At 46.3% G+C, this 25589-nt stretch overlaps 1 protein-coding gene across 1 annotated transcript in view; it reads left to right on the top strand.

Moving 5' to 3' along the window:
• Window positions 1-25589, top strand: part of MPPED1 (metallophosphoesterase domain containing 1) — an 88313-nt gene that overhangs the window by 36866 nt on the left and 25858 nt on the right. The window contains exons 3-4 of the mRNA XM_056517383.1: window positions 2655-2836; window positions 11383-11608. Of these exons, the coding sequence (XP_056373358.1) occupies window positions 2655-2836; window positions 11383-11608 (408 nt within the window). The remainder of the gene's footprint in view (window positions 1-2654; window positions 2837-11382; window positions 11609-25589) is intronic.

Below are 25589 nucleotides of genomic sequence, written 5' to 3'. Positions count from 1 at the left end.
ATACAGCTTGAAGACCATCTACAGCAGTGTGAGTGCTCCGTTTTTTCTGCATCTTCTTGTTACTATGGTCATTTTTGAAACTGTTTAACTTTCTGGCACCAGTTGATTTAAAAAAAAAAATGTTTTCCAGTGGAGTACCCCTTTAATACTTCATCACCTATATTCACTGATCCACAATGGGCCCCGATTTCCATTTTCTGCACATAAATTGTATTTAACACCATATGGCGGTATTATTGTGCACGGTATGGCAGTAGTATTTGAGCACTGACTCAATATGGTCCTATCATTCCAGCTGTAGATGTGAATGAAATTTGCACTGTTTTAGGCACTGTATGACTTGATCATATGGACGCTGCATGGCAGAGATATACCTTATATGGCAGATTTATATAGCATTATTACTTGCGCACAGTACAAAGTTGGACGTCCAAAAACCATAATCCAGCCCAGATTGGAGACATCGTTGTTTAATCTTTCGCGGTTTTTACTTGAAGGGGTAAAAACAACTTTTTTCATATCGACGGGCTTGAGAAAGTGAAGCAGATTTGTAAATGACTTCTATATAAAAATCTAAATCCTTCCAGTACTTATCAGCTGCTGTATGCTCCAGAGGAAGTTGTGTAGTTCATTCCAGTCTGACCACAGTGCTCTCTGCTGACACCTCTGTCCGTATCAGGAACTGTCCAGAGTAGGAGCAAATCCCCATAGCAAACCTCTCCTGCTCTGGACAGTTCCTGACATGGACAGAGGTGTCAGCAGAGAGCACTGTGGTCAGACAGGAAAGAACTACACAACTTCCTCTGAAGCATACAGCAGCTCATAAGTGCTGGAAGGTTTAAGATTTTTTAATAGGAGTAATTTACAAATCTGTTTAACTAGTTTTTCAGTACCCCTTTAACATATACTGTGATGGTGTATCACAGTGGTCTCCAAACAGTGGACATCCAGATGTTGCAAAACTACAACTCCTAGCATGCCCGGACAGCCAACGGCTGTCCGGGCATGCTAAGGAGTTGTCTTTATGCCACAGCTGGAGGTCCACAGTTTGGAGACCACTCGTGTATCACTAGGATAAGCCCCCACTTTATGATTAATGGAGGTCTTAATCCTGAGAGAGGAGGTCTAGGTGTAGTGCAGGGGTCTCAAACTCCCGGCCCGCAGGCCGCAAATGACCATAATTTTGTGGCCCGCACCAGGGATGTATAATTTGTATCGCCCGACACCTGGGACATGCAGTTCCGGGTGCCGGGCAGGAAATTTCTTCAGACATTTAGCCCCGCTTCGGGCAAGCAGCGCTAAATGCCGGAAGACTTCACACAAGACTTGATGGGGGAGCATCTCCGTCCCCTGTGTGTGTGTGTGTGTGTGTGTCTGACCGGTCTTCATCTGTGACCACGCTGCCACGAGAACATCCCCCCTCCCCTGGTTTTCATCTGTGTCCGCAATCAAACCCCCCTGCCCCGTCCAATAGAGCCCATTACCTTCACATACTTCACCCCCGTCTCCAGTCGGCCAGCCCGAGCCTGATGAGGGACGTCGCGCATGTGACCTCCCTCCGCAGACCCGTGCAGGAGGACGTCAGGCTGCCACCAGAGAGAAGCGCTGTGCAGGACAGGTAAGTGTGTGTGTGTGTGTGTGTGTGTTTGTGTGTCTGTCTGTTTGACACAATGCTACCTAATGTGGGGAACATGTTGCTACCTAATGTGGGGAATATATGCTACCTAATATGGGAAAACTATGCTACCTAATATGGGGAAACTATGCTATCTAATGTGGGGAATCTATGCTACCTAATATGGGGAATCTATGCTACCTAATGTGGGGAATCTATGCTACCTAATATGGGGAAACTATGCTACCTAATGTGGGGAATCTATGCTACCTAATGTGGGGAATCTATGCTACCTAATGTAGGGAATCTACGCTACCTAATGTGGAGAAACTACACTACCTAATGTGGAGAAACTACACTACCTAATGTGGGGAATCTATGCTACCTAATGTGGGGAAACTATGCTACCTTATGTGGGGAATCTATGCTACCTAATGTGGGGAAACTACGCTACCTAATGTGGGGAAACTACACTACCTAATGTGGGGAAACTACACTACCTAATGTGGGGAATCTATGCTACCTAATGTGGGGAATCTATGCTACCTAATTTAGGGAAACTATGCTACCTAATGTGGGGAATCTATGCTACCCAATTTAGGAAATCTATGCCACCTAATGTAGGGAAACTGCTACCTAATGTGGGAAATCTATACTACCTAATGTGGGGAAACTGCTTCCTACCTAATGCTCCCCCGCCCCCCCCCCCCCCCCCACTGGCAGTAGCACCCCCATCATCCGTCAGCTCATGCGATTACCACAAGTCTGGTAGGGGAAATGGGGGGTTGGGGTTTGCTGGTGGATGATGGGGGTGCTCCTTCTGGTGGGGGGTGTTGCTGGTGGATGATGAGGGGCGCATGATGGGGGCATTATATGTGAGGGGCGCATGTGGCCCAGCCTCACCCAGCCGCTACCTCCAGTGGCCCCCAGATAATTTGAGCTTGAGACCCGTGGTCTAGTGATACCATCACTTCATGAGATAGGAATGAGTTATATATACCATATATCAGAATATACTGTACATTGTCTTTCCCTCCAGGGTAGATCCTGTACCCCATGATGCTCCAAAACCACCTGGCTATACCCGATTTGTCTGCATTTCCGACACCCATTCAAGGACTGACCTCATCCAGATGCCATATGGAGATGTTCTAATCCACTCTGGAGATTTTACAGAGCTCGGGCTACCGAGCGAAGTGAAGAAGTTCAACGACTGGCTCGGTAAGTGACAAAGAAGAACCCTACAGAGTTCCCCCAGAACTTGTCATTTTGCCACAACTGGATGCCCAAAGGTTGAGGAACGCTGGCCACAAGAAGACACTGCTCCTCCTATCATGGTAGTGCAGTCATGGAAAAATCCAAGCATGGCGTCCCAAAATTAGAAAGAAAATCTAATGAAAAAGAGTTTCAAAAAGTTTTGGGTGGAGTTTTCATGATCTTCCACAATCCCAAGTTCTGCTCAATGTGTAGAGTGGCCTCTTCTCTTCTTGGGGGCCCCTATGATAACCAATGTCATGTTCCTTGGAGTGTGCTTCAGCCTCATCCCCAGCAATGATGGGTTTCGTCTCCCATGGGCACATGAGATTTTTTTTTGTTATGGATTTTTTTGAGAATTATCAAGACAAATTTTCAGAGGGTCCAGTGTATGTCATATTATGGAGGTGCTTTAGATGCATCACTAGGGGGATACAGGGCCAGTTCTGCCTATAGGCAAAACAGGCAACCGCCTAGAACATCCTCTTGATGGGGGCGCCGCTTTGCCCGCTGCAAGAAAGTTAGTAGCCGGCCAGCATCCAAAGCACCCGCTGATCATCTGAAGCACCCACCCAGCCCCCATGATACCCTAATAATCTGCATTCATCAGCCTGCTGGAGAAGCGCAGTGCCACCTCTGAGGGCAGATAGGCAGGTTAAGTTCATCCGGCATCCTGTGCGCACCTCCATACATCTGACCCCCTGAGGAAGAGGAGGTTTGTTACAGTGTGTCACCCCAGTACTAAGGTGGGGAGTGTCAAAGGGAAAAGCCAATGGGCCAAAGGGGGGCAAATTTGGCTTTTGCCTAGGGTGGAAAAAATCCTTGTACCAGCTCTGGGGGGATATGATGTTGTGGTGGTAAATAGAATAACTATAGGCTTGTAATATGGACCCATATAAAAAAAAGGAGGGAAATCCAGCACAGGGGGGCCCCCTTTGTTATACTTGTTGCTTCTGTTAAGATGCCACCTGGGTCCAATGTGGGACCCCTTGTAGGGCCAGCCCTGTGAATTCTTAGAGGCACTGCTAAGCCGCTACAGGGGGGCACGGGAGCATGGAGACCTCTCCTATAGCAACCACTTGTGTTACGCCGAGCGCTCCGGGTCCCCGCTCCTCCCCGGAGCGCTCGCTTCACTCTCTCCGCTGCAGCGCTCCGGTCACATCCTCTGACCCGGGGCGCTGCGATCCCGCTGCCAGCCGGGATGCGATTCGCGATGCGGGTAGCGCCCGCTCGCGATGCGCACCCCGGCTCCCCTACCTGACTCGCTCCCCGTCTGTTCTGTCCCGGCGCGCGCGGCCCCGCTCCCTAGGGCGCGCGCGCGCCGGGTCTCTGCGATTTAAAGGGCCACTGCGCCGCTGATTGGCGCAGTGGTTCCAATTAGGGTAATCACCTGTGCACTTCCCTATATTACCTCACTTCCCTTGCACTCCCTTGCCGGATCTTGTTGCCTTAGTGCCAGTGAAAGCGTTCCTTGTGTGTTCCTTGCCTGTGTTTCCAGACCTTCTGCCGTTGCCCCTGACTACGATCCTTGCTGCCTGCCCCGACCTTCTGCTACGTCCGACCTTGCTTCTGCCTACTCCCTTGTACCGCGCCTATCTTCAGCAGTCAGAGAGGTTGAGCCGTTGCTAGTGGATACGACCTGGTCACTACCGCCGCAGCAAGACCATCCCGCTTTGCGGCGGGCTCTGGTGAAAACCAGTAGTGGCTTAGAACCGGTCCACTAGCACGGTCCACGCCAATCCCTCTCTGGCACAGAGGATCCACTACCTGCCAGCCGGCATCGTGACAGTAGATCCGGCCATGGATCCCGCTGAAGTTCCTCTGCCAGTTGTCGCTGACCTCACCACGGTGGTCGCCCAGCAGTCACAACAGATAGCGCAACAAGGCCAACAGCTGTCTCAACTGACCGTTATGCTACAACAGTTACTACCACAGCTTCAGCAGTCATCTCCTCCGCCAGCTCCTGCACCTCCTCCGCAGCGAGTGGCCGCTCCTGGGATACGCTTATCCTTGCCGGATAAATTTGATGGGGACTCTAAGTTTTGCCGTGACTTTCTTTCCCAATGTTCCCTGCATCTGGAGATGATGTCGGACCTGTTTCCCACTGAAAGGTCTAAGGTGGCTTTCGTAGTCAGTCTTCTGTCCGGAAAAGCCCTGTCATGGGCCACACCGCTCTGGGACCGCAATGACCCCGTCACTGCCTCTGTACACTCCTTCTTCTCGGAAATCCGAAGTGTCTTTGAGGAACCTGCCCGAGCCTCTTCTGCTGAGACTGCCCTGTTGAACCTGGTCCAGGGTAATTCTTCCGTTGGCGAGTATGCCGTACAATTCCGTACACTTGCTTCAGAATTGTCCTGGAATAATGAGGCCCTCTGCGCGACCTTCAAAAAAGGCCTATCCAGCAACATTAAAGATGTTCTGGCCGCACGAGAAATCCCTGCTAATCTACATGAACTCATTCACCTGGCCACTCGCATTGACATGCGTTTTTCTGAAAGGCGCCAGGAACTCCGCCAAGATATGGACTCTGTTCGCACGAGGCGTTTCGTCTCCTCGGCTCCTCTCTCCTCTGGTCCCCTGCAATCTGTTCCTGTGCCTCCCGCCGTGGAGGCTATGCAGGTCGACCGGTCTCGCCTGACACCTCAAGAGAGGACACGACGCCGTATGGAGAACCTCTGCCTGTACTGTGCTAGTACCGAACACTTCCTGAGGGATTGTCCTATCCGTCCTCCCCGCCTGGAAAGACGTACGCTGACTCCGCACAAAGGTGAGACGGTCCTTGATGTCTACTCTGCTTCTCCACGTCTTACTGTGCCTGTGCGGATGTCTGCCTCTGCCTTCTCCTTCCCTGCTGTGGCCTTCTTGGACTCTGGATCTGCAGGAAATTTTATTTTGGCCTCTCTCGTCAACAGGTTCAACATCCCGGTGACCAGTCTCGCCAGACCCCTCTACATCAATTGTGTAAATAATGAAAGATTGGACTGTACCATACGTTTCCGCACGGAGCCCCTTCTTATGAGCATCGGATCTCATCATGAGAGGATTGAACTTTTGGTCCTCCCCAATTGCACCTCGGAAATTCTCCTTGGACTTCCCTGGCTTCAACTTCATTCCCCTACCCTGGATTGGTCCACTGGGGAGATCAAGAGTTGGGGGTCCTCTTGTTCCAAGAACTGTCTAAAACCGGTTCCCAGTAACCCTTGCCGTAACTCTGTGGTTCCTCCAGTAACCGGTCTCCCTAAGGCCTATATGGACTTCGCGGATGTTTTCTGCAAAAAACAAGCTGAGACACTACCTCCTCACAGGCCTTATGATTGCCCTATCGACCTCCTCCCGGGTACTACTCCACCCCGGGGCAGAATTTATCCTCTCTCTGCCCCAGAGACTCTTGCCATGTCCGAATACGTCCAGGAGAATCTAAAGAAGGGCTTTATCCGTAAATCCTCCTCTCCTGCCGGAGCCGGATTTTTCTTTGTGTCCAAAAAAGATGGCTCCCTACGTCCTTGCATTGACTACCGCGGTCTTAATAAAATCACGGTTAAGAACCGCTACCCCTTACCCCTCATCTCTGAACTCTTTGATCGCCTCCAAGGTGCCCACATCTTCACTAAATTGGACTTAAGAGGCGCCTATAACCTCATCCGCATCAGAGAGGGGGACGAGTGGAAAACGGCATTTAACACCAGAGATGGACACTTTGAGTATCTGGTCATGCCCTTTGGACTGTGCAACGCCCCTGCCGTCTTCCAAGACTTTGTCAATGAAATTTTTCGTGATCTGTTATACTCCTGTGTTGTTGTATATCTGGACGATATCCTAATTTTTTCTGCCAATCTAGAAGAACACCGCCAGCATGTCCGTATGGTTCTTCAGAGACTTCGTGACAACCAACTCTATGCCAAAATTGAGAAATGTCTGTTTGAATGCCAATCTCTTCCTTTTCTAGGATATTTGGTCTCGGGCCAGGGACTACAGATGGATCCAGACAAACTCTCTGCCGTCTTAGATTGGCCACGCCCCTCCGGACTCCGTGCTATCCAACGCTTTTTGGGGTTCGCCAATTATTACAGGCAATTTATTCCACATTTTTCTACCATTGTGGCTCCTATCGTGGCTTTAACCAAAAAAGGTGCTGATCCCAAGTCCTGGCCTCCTCAAGCAGAAGACGCCTTTAAACGACTCAAGTCTGCCTTTTCTTCGGCTCCCGTCCTCTCCAGACCTGACCCTTCCAAACCCTTCCTATTGGAGGTTGATGCCTCCTCTGTGGGAGCTGGAGCTGTTCTTCTACAAAAAAATTCTTCCGGGCATGCTGTCACTTGTGGTTTTTTCTCTAGGACATTCTCTCCAGCGGAGAGGAACTACTCCATCGGGGATCGAGAGCTTCTAGCCATTAAATTAGCACTTGAGGAATGGAGGCATCTGCTGGAGGGATCAAGTTCTCCTGTTATTATCTACACCGACCACAAGAACCTCTCCTACCTCCAGTCTGCCCAACGGCTGAATCCTCGCCAGGCCCGGTGGTCTCTGTTCTTTGCCCGATTTAATTTTGAGATTCACTTTCGTCCTGCCGATAAGAACATTAGGGCCGATGCTCTCTCTCGTTCCTCGGATGCCTCAGAAGTTGATCTCCCTCCGCAACACATCATTCCACCTGACTGCCTGATCTCCACTTCTCCTGCCTCCATCAGGCAGACTCCTCCAGGGAAGACCTTTGTTTCTCCACGCCAACGCCTCGGAATCCTCAAATGGGGTCACTCCTCCCATCTCGCAGGTCATGCGGGCATCAAGAAATCTGTGCAACTCATCTCCCGCTTCTATTGGTGGCCGACTCTGGAGACGGATGTTGGGGACTTTGTGCGAGCCTGCACTATCTGTGCCCGGGATAAGACTCCTCGCCAGAAGCCCGCTGGTTTTCTTCATCCTCTGCCTGTCCCCGAACAGCCTTGGTCTCTGATTGGTATGGATTTTATTACTGATTTACCCCCTTCCCGTGGCAACACTGTTATTTGGGTGGTCGTTGATCGATTCTCCAAAATGGCACATTTCATCCCTCTTCCTGGTCTTCCTTCTGCGCCTCAGTTGGCTAAACAATTTTTTGTACACATTTTTCGTCTTCACGGGTTGCCTACGCAGATTGTCTCGGATAGAGGTGTCCAATTCGTGTCTAAATTCTGGAGGGCTCTCTGTAAACAACTCAAGATTAAATTAAATTTTTCCTCTGCATATCATCCCCAGTCCAATGGACAAGTAGAAAGAATTAACCAGATCTTGGGTGATTATTTGCGACATTTTGTTTCCTCCCGCCAGGATGACTGGGCAGATCTCCTTCCATGGGCCGAATTCTCGTATAACTTCAGGGTCTCTGAATCTTCCTCCAAATCCCCATTTTTCGTGGTGTACGGCCGTCACCCTCTTCCCCCCCTCCCTACCCCCTTGCCCTCTGGTCTGCCCGCTGTGGATGAAATTTCTCGTGACCTTTCCATTATATGGAGAGAGACCCAAAATTCTCTCTTACAGGCTTCTTCACGCATGAAGAGGTTCGCGGATAAGAAAAGAAGAGCTCCCCCCGTTTTTTCCCCTGGAGACAAGGTATGGCTCTCCGCTAAATATGTCCGCTTCCGTGTCCCTAGCTACAAGTTGGGACCACGCTATCTTGGTCCTTTCAAAATTTTGTGTCAAATTAATCCTGTCTCTTATAAACTTCTTCTTCCTCCTTCTCTTCGTATCCCTAATGCCTTTCACGTCTCTCTTCTCAAACCACTCATCCTCAACCGTTTTTCTCCCAAATCTGTTCCTCCCACTCCTGTTTCCGGCTCCTCGGACGTCTTCTCGGTCAAGGAAATTTTGGCTGCCAAAAAGGTCAGAGGGAAAAAATTTTTTTTAGTAGACTGGGAGGGTTGTGGCCCTGAAGAGAGATCCTGGGAACCTGAGGACAACATCCTTGACAAAAGTCTGCTCCTCAGGTTCTCAGGCTCCAAGAAGAGGGGGAGACCCAAGGGGGGGGGTACTGTTACGCCGAGCGCTCCGGGTCCCCGCTCCTCCCCGGAGCGCTCGCTTCACTCTCTCCGCTGCAGCGCTCCGGTCACATCCTCTGACCCGGGGCGCTGCGATCCCGCTGCCAGCCGGGATGCGATTCGCGATGCGGGTAGCGCCCGCTCGCGATGCGCACCCCGGCTCCCCTACCTGACTCGCTCCCCGTCTGTTCTGTCCCGGCGCGCGCGGCCCCGCTCCCTAGGGCGCGCGCGCGCCGGGTCTCTGCGATTTAAAGGGCCACTGCGCCGCTGATTGGCGCAGTGGTTCCAATTAGGGTAATCACCTGTGCACTTCCCTATATTACCTCACTTCCCTTGCACTCCCTTGCCGGATCTTGTTGCCTTAGTGCCAGTGAAAGCGTTCCTTGTGTGTTCCTTGCCTGTGTTTCCAGACCTTCTGCCGTTGCCCCTGACTACGATCCTTGCTGCCTGCCCCGACCTTCTGCTACGTCCGACCTTGCTTCTGCCTACTCCCTTGTACCGCGCCTATCTTCAGCAGCCAGAGAGGTGAGCCGTTGCTAGTGGATACGACCTGGTCACTACCGCCGCAGCAAGACCATCCCGCTTTGCGGCGGGCTCTGGTGAAAACCAGTAGTGGCTTAGAACCGGTCCACTAGCACGGTCCACGCCAATCCCTCTCTGGCACAGAGGATCCACTACCTGCCAGCCGGCATCGTGACAACTTGGAATTTTTATAGGCAGGAACATAAGTGTTTCCACATAATAGTGGGGAGTCATGTAACTTTTTGTTAAAAAATCATCAAAACATGAACTTTATAAAGTTAAATTACATTTTACACACCTCAGAGTTGTAGACAGGCTTTCTTTACACCCCCTGGAAAAATATTCTGTGTAAAGTTGTCGGCTTTTCCCCATCAGCATATGGTGCCTCGGGTTACCTGTCATCTGCATGCTCCAGGCTGGGCCTCCTACCTCCTCCATGCTTATAATGCCCTCTACCACCCATAGTTTCTTAAAGGACAACCCAAAATCAGTCCCCAGCAAATCCCTGCTCTGCATCACCTATAAGAGGCACCACCTTGGCAATGTTGCCTGAGCAAAAAGGTTTCTTGTCTTCATAGTAAAACTGCTATTTGCCTTCCCAAATCCATCTCTGCCTATTCCTTTTGTATCACGTTGCCTATCCAATGTATGACTTGGCCTGTTCCCTACAAACCTGTGCTGTCCACCCAACCTGTCTCTGACTATACCAGTACACTGCCTGTCCAAGACCTGTGCCCGGCCTTCTCTCTTCCTGACCCCTCGGTGCTTCACACCGGTGTCTCTTATCCCACCAGGCTAGTTGCCACCCATACTAGAAAGGTTCCTAGAAGTAGTCCCCTACAATAAAGGCCAAATCCTCATAGAAGGGGTTAAAGGGTGAAAACTAGGAGGTTAAGTAGACAACTCCTTTGAGAGTGTTCCAAAGCCAAACCTGTTTGTTGGCTTGTGTCTGCATGACTCCTTGGTACTTTACACCAGTGTCTCTTGGCCCACCAGACTAGCTGTCACCCATACAGGCAAAGTTCCCAGACGTAGCCCCCAACATTAAAAAACAGATCCTCATAGGAGTGGATTAAAGGGTAAAAACCAGGTGGTTGGGTAGACAACGTCTTTGAGAGTGGTCTAAAGCCAAACCTGTTTGTTGGCTTGTCTCTTCTTGACCCCTTGATGCTTCACATTGGTACCTCTTGGCCCACCAAGCTAGCTGTCACCTATACTGGGAAGGTTCTCAGAGGTAGCCCCCCCTATAGAAGATGATTAAAGGGTAATAACTAGGAGGTTAAGCAGACAATGCCTTTGAGAGGGTTCCAAAGCCAAACCTGTTTGTTGGCTTGTCTCTGCCTGACCCCTTGGTGCTTCTCATTGAAATCTCTTGGCCCACCGGGCTAGCTGTCACCTTCCAAGAGGTGGCCCCCTACAATGAAGACCAGATCCTCTTGGAAGGGCGGAAGGGGGTTAAAGGGCAAAAACCAAGAGGTTAAGCAGACAATACTCTTGAGAGGAGTCCAAAGCCAAACCTGTTGGTTGGCTTGTCTCTGCTTGACCTCTTGATGCTTCACATTGGTACCTCTTGGCCCACCAGGCTAGCTGTCACCTATACTGGGAAGGTTCTCAGAGGTAGCCCCCTCTATAGAAGAGGATTAACGAGGTTAAGTAGACAATGCCTTTGAGAGTGGTTCAAAGCCAAACTGGTTGGCACATGGTCTACACCTCTTGACCATTACATTCTGTTTATTGCCTTTTGTGACTAAGTGGCTTTTTGCGGCAATGGGGGTTACATGCCCCACCAGCCCCACTGTGTTTCCTCATAGTTGACGCTATTGGATGATACCCATTCATGTTTTGTATTACTTTTATGCTTTTATCCTGTTGCTATTACCTCAGCCTATAACAATGTTATATTCCCGCTATTATTGAGCTACTATTTTTACCTGCCAAACCTCAGCCTCTAACTCTGTATGATGTCTTCTCTCTTAGGAAGCCTCCCGTATGAGTATAAAATAGTCATTGCCGGCAATCACGAGTTGACATTTGACCACGAGTTCATGGCCGACTTAATCAAACAGGATTTCTATTATTTTCCCTCTGTGTCGAAACTGAAGCCGGAGAATTACGAAAACGTTCAGTCTCTGCTCACAAACTGCATCTATCTCCAGGATTCTGAAGTTACTGTGCGAGGATTCCGGATATACGGTTCCCCGTGGTAAGACTGAATTATTAAAACATGCAAAAAGGCGCCAATTTTTATTTGCTTATTAGCAGCTATACCTCGGTGGGCGGAACTCAGGGCCGGTTCTGCCTATAGGCAAAATAGACAACCACCTAGAGCGCCCTCTTGACAGGGTTGCCACTCTGCATGCTGCAAGAAAGATAGTAGCCAGTCAGCATCCAAAGCACCCGCTGCTCATCTGAATCTTCCGCACAGCCAGCATCACCGTCCCAACCTCCCCCGCCCCAGTACAATAATAATCTGCATTCTTCAACCTGCTGGGGGAGCACAGTGCCACCTCCAAAGCCAGAGAGGCAGGTCCTGATATCCGCTCCATAGTGAAATGCCCCCCCCCCCCCCAAAATAAATAAATAAATAAATAACATATGTATGATTCCATTGATTCCTCACTTGGATAATTTTTGTTTCATTAAAAAGAAAAAAAAAGTTTTTTCAATGCCATGGTTCTGACCCCTGTAACTTTTTTTTTTTACACCTACAGAGCTATTTTAGGGTTTATTGTTTGCGCTATGAGCTGAAGTATTTAACAATACCCCGTTTGCCTATCTATGACTTTTTGATCACATTTTATTATGTTTTTTTTTTCTGGGGCATGATGTGAGCCAAAATTTTTTTTAAGGGGGGGGGTATTTTTTTTTACATAAAAATAAAAAAATTTGGCCCCCCTGTTGGTTTATCATAAACCATTAGTAGATGGCTATTGCAATTGCATTATATTAATATATGTTATCGGCGCTCGATTGCTAAGGGCTGCCTAAGCAATTGCCGATCCCTAGAGCTTCGGGAAGGACGGGTAAGTTCCCGTCTTTCCCCAGCAACCCATCTGCAACCTGCGGAGCTGCAGATTGGACCCTTAGACACCAGGGATGACCGGCTTTTAATCTTTAAATGCCGTGATCGCTATTGATCACTGTATTTAACCATTTAAATGACAGACATCAGATCCAGCTTTGATGTCTGTCATTACCAGCAGATGTCAACTGCTGATAGCAGCGGGGATCTGCCGATTATGCTGCTGACCCCGACCCGCGGGCCTGCGCCATCTTCCTCTCACCCGACCCATGACGTAACGGTACTTCATGGGTCGGGAGGGGGTTAAAAATCTTCTCGGGGAGGCAATTTTACACCACTGTGAAGGTGCTGCCTGGGTCCAATAGACCCAGCGGGACCCATTGTAGGCCCTGTATATATATTTATAAAAAGACAGAAGAGGCACAAATATTGTCTCTCCAGCCATATTGTACTTTACCATTTGAAGGAGCAGCACTAACTCGGAATTGGTGGAACAATAAGTTATACTTAGTCCCCCATTCCCCTTTCTGCAGTGAAATTATATATAGGAAAGGCAGGAGAGGCACAAATGATGTCTCCCCTGCAATATTATACTTTTCCATTGGAAGGGGAGCAGTAACTGGGAAGAAGTGTAACCATCCATTCTCCCTTTTGCAGTGATATTTAGTATTCAGGGCCGGTAAAATAGGCAACTGCCTAGAGCGCCTTCTTGATGGGGGCGCCGCTCTGTCCACTACAAGAACGTTAGTAGCCAGCCAGCATCCAAGCACCTGAATCATCTGAATCAGCCGCCCAGCCAACACCACCGTCGCAACCCCCCCTCCCCCCCTGGTACCATAATAATGTGCAATCTTCAGCCTGCTGGAGGAGCGCAGTGCCACCTCCCAGGCCAGACAGGCAAGTCTTGACATTGTGCACGCCTCCATACATCCGCTCCATAAGGAGGAGGTTTGCTACAGTGTGTCACCCCAGTAGTAAGGTAGGGCGTGTCAAAGGGTGGCAAAATTAGCTTTCGCCAAGGGTGGCAAAAATCCTTGTACCTGCCCAGTTTGTATTGAAATATATATATATACCAGAATAGTGTCAGCACTACCAGACATAAATAATATGTGTGGGTGCCCGACGTCCTAGGTCTGATCCTGACTCATTTATATAGTCCAACAAGTAATGGCGCAACACTCCAAAAATAGATTTTAAAAAATGTGAATTTATTCACCACATGTTACCAACAGCAACGTTTCAGCTCAACACTAGAGCCTTTTTCAAGCATAGTGACAATCATCAGATAGGGGGATTATATACCCAATCACAAAATACATCCAATAAAACCAATCAATATTAATAAAGTGCAATATTATCAAAAATAACACCTATAGTGCAATACATGGTGCAAATCATAAAACACGATTAAGAGTACTGATAAGTACATACAGTGTTAAATAATCACAAAATATTAAAAACAAGGCTTGAAAAAAGATTCTCATACATAATTGAGTATGAACAGTAATTAATATCACATGTAACATTAAATTATGTGTCACAGAGGAAGACTTACCAGCTCCGTTACTGTCATGCGCATGCGCCAGACTTTCCGTTCACGTGACTCAGCCACGTCAACGTATGGTCACATGACAGGTCCCCTAGGAAACAGCTGACACTTGCTAGCTGTCAGCGTCTTCCTAGATTGTATAGAGGAGACTTACTAATTATCACGTGACTCGCTACCTAAGATACCGTACACGCTAATCAGATGTGAGCGGCAGCATAGATATTGCAATCAATATGTGTATGTTCCGCAATCAAAACATGTACAGTGGGGATCAAAAGTTTGGGCACCCCAGGTAAAAATTTGTATTAATGTGCATAAAGAAGCCAAGGAAAGATGGAAAAATCTCCAAAAGGCATCAAATTACAGATTAGACATTCTTATAATATGTCAACAAAAGTTAGATTTTATTTCCATCATTTACACTTTCAAAATAACAAAAAAAACAAAAAATGGCATCTGCAAAAGTTTGGGCACCCTGCAGAGTTAATATCTTGTACTGCCCCCTTTGGCAAGTATCACAGCTTGTAAACGCTTTTTGTAGCCAACCAAGAGTCTTTCAATTCTTGTTTGAGGTATCTTTGCCCATTCTTCCTTACAAAAGTCTTCCAGTTCTTTGAGATTTTTGGGCTGTCTGTCATGCACTGCTCTTTTAAGGTCTATCCATAGATTTTCAATTATGTTGAGGTCAGGAGATTGTGAAGGCCATGGCAAAACCTTCAGTTTATGCCTCTTCATGTAATCCCCCGTGGATTTTGAAGTGTGTTTAGGATCATTATCCATTTGTAGAAGCCATCCTCTTTTTAACTTCAGCTTTTTCACAGATGGGATCATGTTTCTTTATATGTCTCTTTATAGTGGAATAGTGTACCACAACTCCAGTGTCTGCCAGGTCTTTCTGGAGGGATTGTGCAGTCAAATGTGGGTTTTGAATAGTTTTTCTCACAATCCTGCAAGCTGTTCTGTCTGATATTTTTCTTGGTCTTCCAGATCTTGCTTTAACTTCCACTGTTCCTGATGACTGCCATTTCTTAATTACATTCCGAACAGAGGATATTTCTAGACAACTGCTTAGAAGAACCCATGGTGCTGATTGTTGGGGCAAGGTCAGATGAGTCTGGGAATTTACACCCTTTGAGATTGACATCACCTGGTCTTCCCAGATGATGATTGAGAACAATCCATGACACTGGCAGGCCTCAGCTTTGCAAAAGGGGGCAGTGCATGCTATAAATTCTGCAGGGTGCCCAAACTTTTTTTAGATCCCATTTTTTTTGTTTTCTGTTATTTTGAAAGTGTAAATGATGGAAATAAAATCTAACTTTTGTTGACATATTATAAGAATGTCTAATCTGTAATTTGATGCCTTTTGGAGATTTTTCCATCTTTCCTTGGCTTCTTTATGCACATTAATACAATTCTTTACCTGGGGTGCCCAAACATTTGATCCCCACTGTACATAGTAGTAACACAATTGATTCTAATATTTTATATAGGGTTGTTCATATCCTTGTCCTGCGAGTAGTCACTAGCCTTATTTTTCCACTTATGTAATACATGTTTTGATTGCGGAACATACAGATATTGATCGCAATATCTATGCTGCCGCTGACAGCTGATTAGCGTCTATGGTATCTTAGGTAGCGAGTCACGTGATAATTAGTAAGTCTCCTATATACAATCTAGGATGACGCTGACAGCTTGCAAGCGTCGGCTGTTTCCTAGGGGACCTGTCATGTGACCATACGTTGACGTGGCTGAGTCACGTGAACGGAAAGTCTGGCGCATGCGCACGGCGAATTATTACAAGCCGGCGGCACCATGACAGTAACGGAGCTGGTAAGTCTTCCTCTGTGACACATAATTTAATGTTACATGTGATATTAATTACTGTTCATACTCAATTATGTATGAGAATCTTTTTTCAAGCCTTGTTTTTAATATTTTGTGATTATTTAACACTGTATGTACTTATCAGTACTCTTAATCGTGTTTTATGATTTGCACCATGTATTGCACTATAGGTGTTATTTTTGATAATATTGCACTTTATTAATATTGATTGGTTTTATTGGATGTATTTTGTGATTGGGTATATAATCCCCCTATCTGATGATTGTCACTATGCTTGAAAAAGGCTCTAGTGTTGAGCTGAAACGTTGCTGTTGGTAACATGTGGTAACACTGTTTTTTTTAATCTATATATACACACACACAGAAAATCTGCAGCACTCCAAGAGCAATTCAATAGTGGTTTATTGTCCCATGCAGAAACAGTGATACAACGTTTCACCGGTCTCACATCGGCTTTTTCAAGCATGCTTGAAAAAGCCAGTGTGAGACCGGTGAAACGTTGTATCACTGTTTCTGCATGGGACAATAAACCACTATTGAATTGCTCCTGGAGTGCTGCAGATTTTCTGAGTATGTATTGTCTGAAAGGGCTGTGACCGGGCCCTCCGTTGGCACCCACTTATCATCATTCTACTGTATCGGGTTTTGCTGCCAACCACAACTCTGTGTATACATATATATATATATGTATATATATATATATATATGTAGAGGAGGCACAAATGTTGTCTCCCCTGCAATACGGTAGTTTTCCATTGGAAAGAGCAGCAATAACTTGGAATTAGTGAAAGTATAAGTCATACTTGGTCCCCCATTCTCGTTCCTTTAGTAAAATCATGTATATGAAAGGCAAGGAAGGCTCAAATAATGTCTTCCCTGCAATACAGTATTTTTACATTGAAAAAGCAGCAATATCTAGGAAATAGCAGAACCATAATGTACCTGGTCACCCATTCTTCTTTTTGCAGTGATATTTTGTAGTGAAAATAGGATGTCTCCTATACAATACCGTATTTTTCCATTGGAAAGAGCAGCAGTAAGGCTGGGTTCACATATTTCCGGCATCCGGCATAGGCAAACTCTCAACGCAACTGATGCCGCAACTGATGACAACGTGCATCAGTTGTCATCAGTTGTATGGCATCCGGCGTCTATTTTTTCTGGTTAGGGATAGTTCACAATCATCTAGCGTCTCAATTTTGATGCCGGATGGTTGGACACGCCGGACAGCACCGGACATGGGAACGCAGCAAGCTGCGTTCCCCTGTCCCCGTGCTGTCCGGCATGTCCAACCATCCAACGTCAAAATTGAGACGCTAGATGATTGTGAACTGTCCCTAACTTGGATTTGCTGGAACCATAAGTTACATTGTCACAGGCACCATTTTGTAGTAAAATTATATATAAAAAGGCAGGAGATGCACAAATAATGTCTTCTCTGCAATACTGTACTTCTCCATTGGAAAGAGCTAGGGAGTAGTGGAACCTTAGCTTACATGGTCACCCATCCTCTCTTTTGCGTAGACATTTTGTAATGAAATAAAATATATAATAATAAAAAAAAAAAAAAAAAATATGTATATATACATACGGTCATGGCGGAAAATGTTGGCACCCCTGAAATTTTTCAAGAAAATGAAGTAATTCTCACAGAAAAGGATGGCAGTAACACATGTTTTGCTATACACATATTTATTCCCTTTGTGTGTATTGGAACTAAACCAAAAAAGGGAGGAAAAAAGCAAATTGGACATAATGTCACTAAACTCCAAAAATGGGCTGGACAAAATTATTGGCACCCTTTCAAAATTGTGGAAAAATAAGATTGTTTCAAGCATTTTTAAACTCACCTGGGGCAAATAACAGGTGTGAGCAATATAAAAATCAGATACAAAGGAAAGCAGATAAAAGGAGAGAAGTTCACTTAATCTTTGCATTGTGTGTCTGTGTGTGCCACACTAAGCATGGAAAACAGAAAGAGGAGAAAAGAACTTGAAAACCAAAATTGTGGAAAAATATCAACAATCTCAAGGTTATCATCAATATCAAAAATTGATGAAAGGTGTCAACGCAGGATAATCCGGATGGTGGATAAGCAGCCCCAAACAAGTTCCCTCAAGCTGTCCTGCACTCAGGGAGCATCAGTGTTAGCGCGAACTATCCGGCGACATTCAAATGAAATGAAAAGCTATGGCAGGAGACCCAGGAGGACCCCACTGCTGACACAGAGACATAAAAAAGCAAGACTACATTTTGCCAACATGAGTAAGGAAAAATCCGTCTGGGAAAACATCTTGTGGACAGATGAGACCAAGATAGAGCTTTTTGGTAAAGCACATCATTCTACTGTTTACCGAAAACGGAATGAGGCCTACAAAGAAAAGAACACAGTACCTACAGTGAAATATGGTGGAGGTCAATGATGTTTTGGGGTTGTTTTGCTGCCTCTGGCACTGGGGGCCTTGAATGTGTACAAGACATCATGAAATCTGAGGATTACCAATGGATTTTGGGTTGCACTGTACAGCCCAGTGTCAGAAAGCTGGGTTTGTGTCTTGCTGGAGAGTTCTGAAGTGGCAGCAATGAGTCCAGATCTAAATCCCATTGAACACCTGTGGAGAGATCTTAAAATTGCTGTTGGGAAAAGGCGCCTTCCAATAAGATAGACCTGGAGCAGTTTGTAACGGAAGAGTGGTCCAACATTACGGCTGAGAGGTGTAAGAAGCTTATTGATGGTTATAGGAAGCCACTGATTTCACTTATGTTTTCCAAAGGGCGTGCAACCAAATATTAGGTTAAAGGGGTATTCCAGGATTTTTTTTTTTATTTGACTATGCTACAGAGGCTGTAAATTTAGTATAGTTCGTAATATAGTGTCTTTACATGTGTGTGACGGTTTTCCCACAATTCTTCTGTGATTTTCACCCCAATATTTATTTTTAACAGCATATAAAATTACTGTTGTCTCAGATTTTTCCCAGGTTGCAATGCGGCCGAGACCTGATATCACTAGTCAGCTGAGGACAGGGAGCCTGTCTGCTTCAATGGGTGGAGAGATCACTTGGTGGGAGAGAGAGATCAATCTGCAACTAATGCAACAGCTGTAGGCACTCTGATTGAAAACCACAGGTCTTTTGAATGGATGCAGCTCATTTATATTTCAATGGGTGGGGTGGCTGATGTGTGGGAGGGAGGAAAATGGAATTATGGGATTTGAAGTCAAAGAAGAAAACTCACCTTATGGGGGAGAACCCCTTTAAGGGTGCCAATAATTTTGTCCAGACCATTGTTGGAGTTTGTTGACATTATGTCCAATTTGCTTTTTTTCCTCCCTTTTTTGGTTTATTTCCAATTCACACAAAGGGAATAAACGTGTCTATAGCAAAACATGTGTTACTGCAATCCTTTTCTGGGAGATATACTTAATTTTCTTGAAAAATTTCAGGGGTGCCAACATTTTCGGCCATGACTGTATATATATATATATATATATATATATATATATATATATATATATATATGTAAAGGCAGAGGAGGCTCCAACCTTTCAATTGGGAAAAGCAGCAATAGCTTGTACAATTATGTATTAAGAAGGCAGTCCGGGCATGCTGGGAATTGTAGTTCTGCAACATCTGGAGGTCTGCAGTTTGAAGACCACTACTCTACAAGGAATTTTTATGTTTGTTTGGTAATAAAAATCGGAGGCTGCCTCTGTTCAGACGAGCCAGTCGCCACGCACTGTAAATACGGGCCGCATATGAGCCCCCCGGAGTGTGAGCCTAATAAACAAAGGATTCAGCTATCTGGAAGTAAATTGTTTTCCAGATTACTTACTTCGAGAGGGAATCTGTTCCTGCAGGAGTTACAATGGGCCCCAGCGGCAACTCGAGCACATGACAAATAAATATGGAAATTCACATTATTATTACATTGTTATGAAGAACTCCACTCTAAATTTTCCAATCTGATACGGAGTCGATCTGTGACTTATTACGTTCCCCGACAAAGCCGTAGGTTTTTTTCTGTGCTTTTTAAATTTTTTTTGTAGGTTTTCAATTGAAAGTCTCTGTCAGCTTCATACAAATCCCTGTGGCTTTTTATTACAGTAAATGTTTTAGAAGTGGCTGTCCTCCTCGTGCTGTCTGCATAGACATCGTAGCGGGGGAAGCGGAGGGGTGTTGTGTTTTTATGGAAGCCGCAATGAATGGGCAGACAAGTGTCCACAGAGGGAGACGGACAGCGGGGAATTAATCTGTGTGTATCATGTGACTATTCTGCCTTATTTAGGCCTAAACAAAGCTTCCATTGCAATCCCTCTAATAAGAGTGAAATTACCCTGTTTAATCTGACCCAGTCTACATGGCAAAGCTAATAAGCAAGCAGCAGAGGATGCAAGCTTACTGTCCTCACTCTAGTGAGCAGTGTGAAAACAGAGCTTCCATTGCATTCCCTCTAATAAGAGTGAAGTGACAATATTTTTCTGACCCAGTCTACATGGCAAAGCTCAAAGGCAAGCAGCAGACAGAAGATGCAAGTGTACTGTCCTTACTCTAATGCACAATGTTTAAACAGAGCTTTTATTGCATCCCCTCTAATAAGAGTGAAATGACCCTGTTTAATCTGACACAGTCTACATGGCAAAGCTAATAAGCAAGCAGCAGAGGATGCAAGCTTACTGTCCTCACTCTAGCGGGCAGTGTGAAAACAGAGCTTCCATTGCATTCCCTCTAATAAGAGTGAAATGACTCAGTCCCAGTCTACATAGCAAAGCTCAAAGGCAAGCAGCAGACAGAAGATGCAAGTGTACTGTCCTTACTCTAATGCACAGTGTTTAAACAGAGCTTTTATTACATCCCCTCTAATAAGAGTGAAATTACTCTGTTTAATCTGACCCAGTCTACATGGCAAAGCTCCTAAGCAAGCACATTTGATTAATCCGGCGGGCACTTGGCCTCTGGTAAATAGACGGCAATGCATTTCCGAGCAAAATCCACAAAAAGAATAGACATAGTCTATTCTTTTTTGCGGATGCCGGAATCTGGATATCTGCAGCAGAGACATCCACTGTGTGAACAGTGCAGCAGAATCCCATTGAAATCAATTAGACTCTGCTGTAGTAGAATGTCCGTGCAGGATACTCCTGCGGAATTCTGCACAGATATTCCGCCGTGTGGAAATACCCTAAGGGCAAATGCGTACTAGACGGATGACTTGCAGAAAAGTTTTGTGTGTATTTCATCTTCCCCATCCATTTCTATGAGGAAATCTCCAACAAATCCAGAATGATATGCTGCAGGTGCAGGAGAATCACTTCTACCTTCAAACTTAAAGGGGTATTCCGGGCAAAAATATTTTATCTCCTTTCCAAAGGATAGGGGATAAGGTGTCTGATCGGGGGGGCCCGGTGCTGAGACCTCCCACGATCTCCCTGTAGCGCCCGCATTCTATACGGGTGCTGAATCTCCAGTTTCGGAAACCTCCAGGTTTCCGGGACTGCGGACGTGACGTCACACCATGCCCCCTCCATTCATGTCTATGGGACGTGACGTCACGTCTCCAGTCCCGGAAACTAAGGTTTCCGAAACTAGAGACACAGTCCCCACATAGAATGCGAGTGCTGCCGGGAGATCGCGAGGAGTCTCAGCAGTGGGCCCTCCCGCGATCAGACATCTTATCCCCTATTCTTTGGATAGCAGATAAAATGTTTTTGCCCGGGATACCCCTTTAAAGGAGTACTATGGTGCTTTTTTTATTAACCCTCTGTGCCTGGGCAGCAAAATTAAACAAAACAAACTTTAACTCACCTGCCTACATTCCCCCGTTGCTCCGATGTTGGTGTCCCTGTCTTCTTCCGCTTCCTGCGGGTCGGTGAGTGACGCTGCTCTCAGCGTATCACCGGACACCGCGGGACATTGCTGCGGCCGGTGATACGTTGAGATCAGCATGAATCACCGGCCAGCAGGAAACGGAAGAAGACAGGGACACCAACATCGGAGCAATGGGGGGGCGTAGGCAGGTGAGTTAAAGTTTGTTTTGTTTCTTTTTGCAGAGGGTTAATAAAAAATAGTGGTTTAGTACTCTATTAAACCTCTTGTGGACGACAGCGTCCCACTACCCTTCTATGACATGCTCAGGAGCTGAGCGCAGGTCATAACTGGGTGGTCCTGGCAGCTATCTGCCACCAGGTCCCATCTCTAATGCCAGACATCATCGATCACGGTGATGCCCGGATTTAACCCCTTAGACACTGCAATCAAATTTGATTGTAGCATCTAAAATGCAAGTAAAAATGTCCCGGCAGCTCTGTGAAAGTAAGTAAAAACACCTAACCTGCTAAATTCAGGACCCGGGAAAGTGTCTATTTCCCTCCCTCACAAGCGTCTAGAAAAAATGTAGGTGGTAGAGCTTTTCCCACCAAAGCAGAGCTGCGCAAAATTCATCATCCTGCTGCACCTTCTTGATAAATAAGATGCACGCTAGTCAAACCCACCAACCAAATAAACGTGGGAAAATAGCTCTACCGTAGACAAAAATAGCTCTACCGTAGACATTCTTGGGCCTTTGTCTTTTTCTGTTGTGGGGACACTATTTCTGATTCTGTTATGGCACACTATAATTTATGTCTGTGCCTGTTATGGGGGCACTATGTCTGTTTCTGCTATGGGGGGCACTATTTTCTTCTGTTTTTATTGAACATAAGTGAACAACAAAGTAAAAAAAATAAAAAAGCCATCATGGGTATATAATGACATAATCAACATAATGGGGGCACTATTTCTGATACTGTTATGGGGCACTATAATATAATTCTGTTATATAGGCACAATGGGGAAGATTTATCAAAACCTGTCCAGAGGAAACGTTGCTGAGTTGCCCATAGCAACCAATCAGATCGCTTCTTTCATTTTTCAGAGGCCTTTTCAAAAGTGAAAGCAGCGATCTGATTGGTTGCTATGGGCAACTCAGCAGCTTTTCCTCTGGACAGGTTTTGATAAATCTCCCCTTAGGTCTGTTACTGTTATGGGGGAACTATGTCTGATATTGTTAGGTGGTCTCGGGTGTCTGGCATTATCATTGTGTCTGGCTTGTTATGGGGACTGGCACTACTTTGGGAGCACTGTAACTGACCCTGTTATGGGGGGGGGGGGGTCTGTGCCTGGTTCTGTCATGGGGGCACTATGTCTGATATTGTTAGATGGTCTCGGGTGTCTGGCATTATCGTTGTGTCTGGCTCGTTATGGGGACTGGCACTACTTTGGGAGCACTGTAACTGACCCTGTTATGGGGGGGGGGGGGGGTTTGTGCCTGGTTCTGTTATGGGGGCACTATGTCTCATATTGTTAGGTGGTCTCGGGTGTCTGGCATTATCGTTGTGTCTGGCTCGTTATGGGGACTGGCACTACTTTGGGAGCGCTGTAACTGACCCTGTTATGGGGGGGGGGGGGTTGTGTCTGGTTCTGTTATGGGGCACTGCTATATGTTTTTTTGCTGTCTTTTTCATGGTAAAATATACATTAACTCTTATGGAGCTTTATAAAGGGAGTTGTGTATCGGCAGGGACCGTTATGTTCGGTGTGGTTTATTATGGCGGCACTATAGCTGGTGACATTTTCCGTTTATTTATATTTTATATGTTTTTGCTTTTTTTTTATTTTATTTTTTTTATTAATAAATCTTTGTATAGTACTTTAAATATCTCTTTTTTTAATTCTTATCTCCCAGGGAAAAGTTCCAGTGTTCCACAAAATAGTTTTGAGATTGATGCCTTAAGAGTTCTGCGGTGAAGGTGCTCGGTACTGCGGCTGAGTGAATGACAAATCTCATTTATTCTGCGCGCAGCGCCCGCAGCCATCCGCGCACAGCGGGGGTTGTGTCATGATTACTGTGGTTTTATCTGCTACAAGCGGGAACAACCGTGATGCCCGCGTTCCCTCCGCTGATATATGGATGTATGTATATGTATCGTGCGGAGAAGATACACCCGCCATGTGCGTCCTCCGCCGTCGCCGAGGTCACCGAGTGCGGTTGTTAATGTGGAAGGAAATTGAGATGAATGGAAGACATTATTCAGTCGATTCGTCTGGGTTATGGGACGTGTGGACACCATGTCTGGAGGTGCATGAGGAGAATTTCCTAGGGGAGGCTACGACTGACCGCTGTTTAGTATTGTATATTCTATCGCCATATGTTCAGCACAGTGTTTCCCAACCCGGGTGCCTCCAGCTGTTGCAAAACTACAACTCCCATGCTGGGAGTTGTAGTTTTGCAACAGCTGGAGGTACCCTGGTTTGGAAACACTGGTTTAGCATATATGCTATGATATCCACATACACACAGTACATACTAATACACACTATGTACAGTAGTACCATTCCCTATTCATTCCCCTTATTTCATGCCCACTCCCTCCACTTCTTGTCCCATCCCACCGATTTCCTGTTTATCCCATTTCATGTCCCATACCCCCTTTTTATGTCCCATCATTCCCTTCCATGTTCACCAACCCCCCCCCAAAAAAAAAAATATTTTTTGAATGGTCCCTCCATATCATGTTCATCCCCCCCCCCATTTCATGACCATTCCTCTATTTTATGAACATTGCCCCCATTTCATGTCCAATTCCCTTTATGTCATATCCAGTCCCCATGTTGCATGTCCCCTCCACTCATTTTATGTTAATCCCCCCATTCATGTCCACCCCCCCCCCATTTCCTGACCAATTTTCCTCCATTTCAATGTGCCATCCCTCCATTTTATGTTCAATCCCTTACATGTCATGTCCATCCTCCCATTTCATGTCCCATCCCCCCATTTCATGGTCATCCCCCATTTCATGTCCCATCCCCCATTTCATGTCCCATCCCCCCATTTCATGTCCCATCCCCCATTTCATGTCCCATCCCCCCATTTCATGTCCAATCCCATTTCATGTTCACCCCTCCTCCATTTCATGACCATTGCCCCCATTTCATGTCCAATTCCCTTTATATCATATCCAGTCCCCCTATCTCATGTCCCATCCCCCCCATTTCTTGTCCATCCTCCCATTTTATGTTAATCCCCCCACTTCATGTCCAACCCCCCCATTTTATGTCCAATTTTCCTCCATTTCACATCCCATCCCCCCATTTTATGTTCAATCCCTTTCATGTCATGCCCATCCTCCCATTTCATGTCCCATCCCCGATTTCATGTTCATCCTCCCATTTCATGTCCCATCCCCGATTTCATGTTCATCCTCCCTTATCATATCCCATCCCCCCATTTCATGTTCATCCCATTTCATGTTCATCCCCCCCCCACCACTTCATGACCAATTTTCCTCCATTTCATGTCCCATGCCCCCATTTTATGTTCAATCCCTTACATGTCATGTCCATCCCCCCACTTCATGTCCCATCCCCCATTTCATGTCCATCCCCCCACTTCATGTCCCATCTCCCCATTTCTTGTCCCATCCCCCATTTTATGTCCCATCCCCCCATTTCATGTCCTGTCCCCCATTTCATGTTCATCCCTTATTTCGTATTATATCCCCTCCTTTTCATGCCAATCCCATGTCATGTTCATCCCCCTCCCCCATTTCATGTTCATTCCCCCATTAAATGACCAGTTGCCCCATTTTATATCTAATCCCCCCCATTTTATGTTCATCCCCCCGTTTCTTGTCCCATCCCCCCATTTAATTTCCTTCCCCCCATTTCATGTCCATTCATGTTCATCTCCCCTATTTCATCTCCAGCCCCCCCCCCATTTTATGTT

This window comes from Hyla sarda, chromosome 4, assembly GCF_029499605.1.
Source record: "Hyla sarda isolate aHylSar1 chromosome 4, aHylSar1.hap1, whole genome shotgun sequence".
NCBI classification, from domain to species: Eukaryota; Metazoa; Chordata; class Amphibia; order Anura; family Hylidae; genus Hyla; species Hyla sarda.
The sequence above is the reverse complement of the archived record's forward strand: the minus strand, read 5'-3'. Positions and strand labels throughout refer to the sequence as shown.